This window comes from Coffea eugenioides, chromosome 2, assembly GCF_003713205.1.
Source record: "Coffea eugenioides isolate CCC68of chromosome 2, Ceug_1.0, whole genome shotgun sequence".
NCBI lineage: Eukaryota > Viridiplantae > Streptophyta > Magnoliopsida > Gentianales > Rubiaceae > Coffea > Coffea eugenioides.
This window is the reverse complement of record NC_040036.1, coordinates 14,242,413-14,246,892: the sequence shown is the minus strand read 5'-3', so window position 1 is coordinate 14,246,892 and position 4,480 is coordinate 14,242,413. Positions and strand designations below refer to the sequence as shown.

Here is a 4,480-nt window from a genome sequence, read left to right as displayed (position 1 = left end):
AAGAGATAAATTTTTATACACCACAAATTATAGTAAAAGAAAAAAATTGTACATTGATAATTGACAAAGAATCATAAAAAGAAAATGGGGTAAAACTAAAGGATGAGGTTCAAGAAATTCATGAGCATCTAACTGATGTCTGTGTCCAGTTGATCTGAGTTTAAAGAATTCAATCAAGAAGTCGAAAAATCAATAAAGTTATCGTACACTGAAACCAAGAAAGACAGAATCTTAGATGAGTTTCAACTTTCAAAACCTACTAAAAATCAGGGCCAGGTTGAGGAGATTCAAGCCTCTAACAAGGGATTTGCTTCGTGAACCACTTCATGATGGAGAATGGAGCTTTGATCAGCCCAAGCGCCAGCTCTATCACCACAGTTACACAGATGCAGCATGGACATATGCAACTTATGCATATTCTGCATCACAAAATTTCCAATAAGCAATTGGTACAAAGAAAGAAAAAATTTTAAATCCTACAATAATTCTTATGACAAAAACCCAAAGAATTGAGGGCAATGGCTATAATTAATAAAACTCAACTCTAATTCAAGCCCAGAAAACCAAAAAAAATTTAAGGAAGAATTTACCGTAACATTAAACATGCTACAACACAAATTTTTGTGATAACATATTATCAGAGAACTGAGGGCAATGGCTCAACTCTAATTCAAGCCCAGAAAACAAAATTTTGAAAAGAATTTACCTTAATCCTAGACATGCTACACAGTTTTTTCTAGGGTGAAGGATTAGATGTGTATCGAGAGTTAAAACATAGAAGGGGGTGATAGTGATGATCAGGGAGGAAAAGATGTACTGACCCGACAATCCAGATGACAACGCCGACGATTGAGAGGAGGCAAGAAATCAATGCGAAGGGAAGGCCCAGGAGAAAGCCGAGAGGGTGACATTCACCGCCTTCACCACAGCAGTCACACATGACTCTGCCTTCTTGATCAAATATATTACTTGTTGATGGAAATCGTGGTTAATCAGCCTTGACCCTTTATATCTTCTTGGTTTTCGCGGAGGAAAATATGATCAGATTTCTCTCCCGGAAATCCTCGGGGGAGCAGAAAACAAAGGATTCCTTCTTTTTCTTCTTGTACGCAACGGCAAAACAGAGAATAAGAAAACAAAGGAAAACACATACACGTTATCTGGCGTCGATGACAATAATAAAATGAGTCACCCTGTTACGTAATTTGTTGTACAGTTCATATTACGATTGCTCCAAAACTTGTCCGTATTTGAAAATACTTCCTTTTTTATTTATTTTATTTTGCTCATTCCTTTTTTAAAAAAAAATCTAAATTGAACTTTAATTGATCTCTTTGATGGTGCGTTGTTTTTTGGAATAATATTGGAGAAATATTTTGAGCGATGGGCTGCTCGTAATTTCTGCACTCTAGTACTATAATAAATGCATTTAATGAGAAAAATTGGTGTTACATTTGTGAAACTTAAATATCACAACCTCATAAATATCAAACTTTGTACGCAATACTCAACTAGCAAGGATATCGGATAGGTGACTGTTAGATCTCTAGTTTGACCCTTCAAACCTAATCTAAGAAGGGTGACCCAACTGGGTCTAGGGGACTGATGGGAACTCAACCACCATCAGATTAAACTAGTGCACCACATACCTGTATAGATTTTTTGAGAAAATCACATATTATGATAATTGATGGGAGGTAAGGTTTGAACCCTTGACCTCTCATCCCACCAAGTCTTGGTGGTGGCTAACAGCAAAAAGGCCGTTGGTTTTATAAAGCTTGAAATCTCCTTTGAACAAAAAAAAAATCATACTTTTAAGATGTATAGGCTATCTAATAAAGTTTCACTACACGGGCGTTTATCTCTCAATATTTGTGGGTTCAATTGTAAGTGTAATTACCTAGGGCTGCAAACGAATCGAGCCGCTCGCGAGCCGCTCGAGTCAAGCTCGAGTCGAGCTCGTTATTAATCGAGCTTGAGTCGAGCTCGAGTCGGCTCGAGCCGGCTCGAGTCAAACTCGAGCTCAGAATATTAAGCTCGTTAACTCGCGAGCTTGGGTATATATATATATATTTTTTTATTTATTCTTATTTAATAATAAAATTACGTATATTATATATTTATTTTTTTTATTTTTTATTTTTATAGTAAAATTACGTATATATCCTTAATATTTTATTATTTATTAAGAAAAAAATATTATTTTATTTATTTTTTTTAAAAAAAATATTTATTTTTTATTTTTTTTCGAGCTCAAGCTCGAAATTTGCCGGCTCGTCGAGCTCGAGCTCGAGCTCGGTAAAATTTAGTCGAGGCTCGGCTCGATTAGCTCAAAGCTCGACTCGGCTCGGCTCGTTTGCAGCCCTATAATTACCTTTTCTTTTTTTTTGTTAATTTGTTGATTGTATTACCTCCACTATGGTTTCTTGTAATCTTATAAGGTTAAAAAAAAAACTATATCATAAATTTCAAACACAAAGTTAAGAGTGCACATACTCAGTGTTGTTTTTTTATGATGAAACTTAGAAATTGTATTATTTCATTTGGAGCAGTATTGATTTACCATACTGGGAAATTGTGAACAGAAGCTGGTGAGAATGCCATTTGGTCTAATTCTTACTGCTGATACTTCCAAATGTGTGTGGCACGAGGTACTTCATGCTGTTGAACTAACAATTATTGCTTTTCCTTATTTAAAATTAAAATGTCCCTTATTTTTCATTTCACTTTCCTTTTGTTTTTCTTCTCTTTCCTTTATTTAAAATACATCATATGCAATACCAAAAGCCTAAATACTTGTTTTGATACCTGTATAATGTAAGAATTCAATTACTTACTTAAAACCAACAATTCTACATTTTTGGAGTTGGTTTTTCTAATTCATCACAACAGTCAATAAAACAAAAAGGGAGAACTGCACAAATAGTCCCTCATATATTGCAAATGTGAAAATTTAGTCCCTCAGATCGAAAATGATCAATTTTAGTCCTTATCAAATAAAAAAGGATCAATTTGAGTCCCTTTTCACTTTTCCGACTGATTTTTACCCGGAATATCTCACGCGCACACCACGTGGCCAACTTTTCAAGGGTAAAAATGCCAAACCATTTATCTGTTGACCAAAACCAAAATGTAAAGGACCAAAACCACTTTTCTGGTTCTGATTGAACTAGTTGAAATCAGAAGGAATTTCCACTACAGGAGTAGAAAACTATCACTTTATTACAACTCCAGATAGAGATCATCATATTGCATTAAGAACATACAAGGATTTCCCCATCAGAACACGATATACTATGCTGCACCAAGTTTGGAATATTCAAGAATGTATAATAGTGCTATATCATTTACTAGTCACTGCTTCTTCACTAGCAGAGGCCCAACATTGTCTCCAGTAGCCTTATTGTGCTTCACATGGCTTCCATCGCATAAAGGGAAAGTCCCAGACCGCCAACACCTGCTCCAACAAGTCAACCAATCCGTCACCGCTCAAAAGAATGTTTACTTTTACTGTGTCATCAAAAACCCCTGGCTATGGCCTGAATTCGCACTTAACATAATTAAATGTTAGGCATTCACGCTAAAATTGACTTCTATCAGTGTTTTAGGCTTAATGCCTAGAGGGTAGTGTCTGAATACAAAGGCCTGTTAAGTTCATATTTTACTTTGAGCAAAGAATGAATCTACAAGGCTTCCAGACAGATTAATTCCCAAAACAAGGGAAAAAGAAAACATGTTTCCCTTCCATGATCCAACAAGGTAATCAGAAAAGTTGGAAGTGATCAAGTACGCAAGAGATGGTAAATGAAAAACCTGCAGTAAGCAGTGAGAGGCTTGTTCAGTTCGGCGATAACAACAGAGTCCACCACTTTGTCTTCGGTCTTCCTGATACCTGGGTTTATGGCTTCAGCCCTCACCACCACCGTTCTCCTCAGCTTCTCTGAAGCAGAAAATGGAGGCCTGCCGTATGAGAATCCAGCAGGAGCTACGCTTGCACTAGCCATGGACGCCATAGCTACGCAGAGCTTTTCTTCTTCTTCCTTATCTCAATTTTAGTCCTTACCAAAATGCCAAACCACTTATCTGGGGTCCTTGGATGGTTGCCTTTGCTTGTTTCCTAAAGAATTTCCTCTTCCTTCTTCTCTTGCTTCTTTTAGCGCGGGGATTTGGGTAATGAAGGACTACGGAATAGAGGATTCTTGGACTCAGTCAAGTCTTCGAGCATCAAGAATTTTAGGAAGTATTCGCCCTTTACATTTTGGTTTTGGTCAACATATAAGTGGTTTGGCATTTTTACCCTTGAAAAGTTGGCCACGTGGTGTGCGCGTGAGATATTCCGAGCAAAAATCAGTCGGAAAAGTGAAAAGGGACTCAAATTGATCCTTTTTTATTTGATAAGGACTAAAATTGATCATTTTCGATCTGAGGGACTAAATTTTCACATTTGCAATATGTGAGGGATTATTTGTGCAGTTCTCCC

The 4,480-nt window shown here is 36.7% G+C and overlaps 2 protein-coding genes across 2 annotated transcripts; both read right to left on the bottom strand.

Annotated features, from left to right (window-relative positions):
- Nucleotides 1-90: 90 nt before the first annotated feature.
- Nucleotides 91-1,163, bottom strand: LOC113763024. The gene is made up of 2 exons (XM_027306706.1): nucleotides 822-1,163; nucleotides 91-419 (listed from the first exon to the last, which is right to left on the bottom strand). The coding sequence occupies exons 1-2, from the start codon at nucleotides 938-940 to the stop codon at nucleotides 296-298; spliced, it is 243 nt and encodes an 80-aa protein (XP_027162507.1). The 5' UTR covers nucleotides 941-1,163; the 3' UTR covers nucleotides 91-295.
- Nucleotides 1,164-3,137: 1,974 nt separating this feature from the next.
- Nucleotides 3,138-4,210, bottom strand: LOC113763656 (CDGSH iron-sulfur domain-containing protein NEET-like). The gene is made up of 2 exons (XM_027307538.1): nucleotides 3,814-4,210; nucleotides 3,138-3,457 (listed from the first exon to the last, which is right to left on the bottom strand). The coding sequence occupies exons 1-2, from the start codon at nucleotides 4,011-4,013 to the stop codon at nucleotides 3,355-3,357; spliced, it is 303 nt and encodes a 100-aa protein (XP_027163339.1). The 5' UTR covers nucleotides 4,014-4,210; the 3' UTR covers nucleotides 3,138-3,354.
- Between the last annotated feature and the right edge of the window lie 270 nt (nucleotides 4,211-4,480).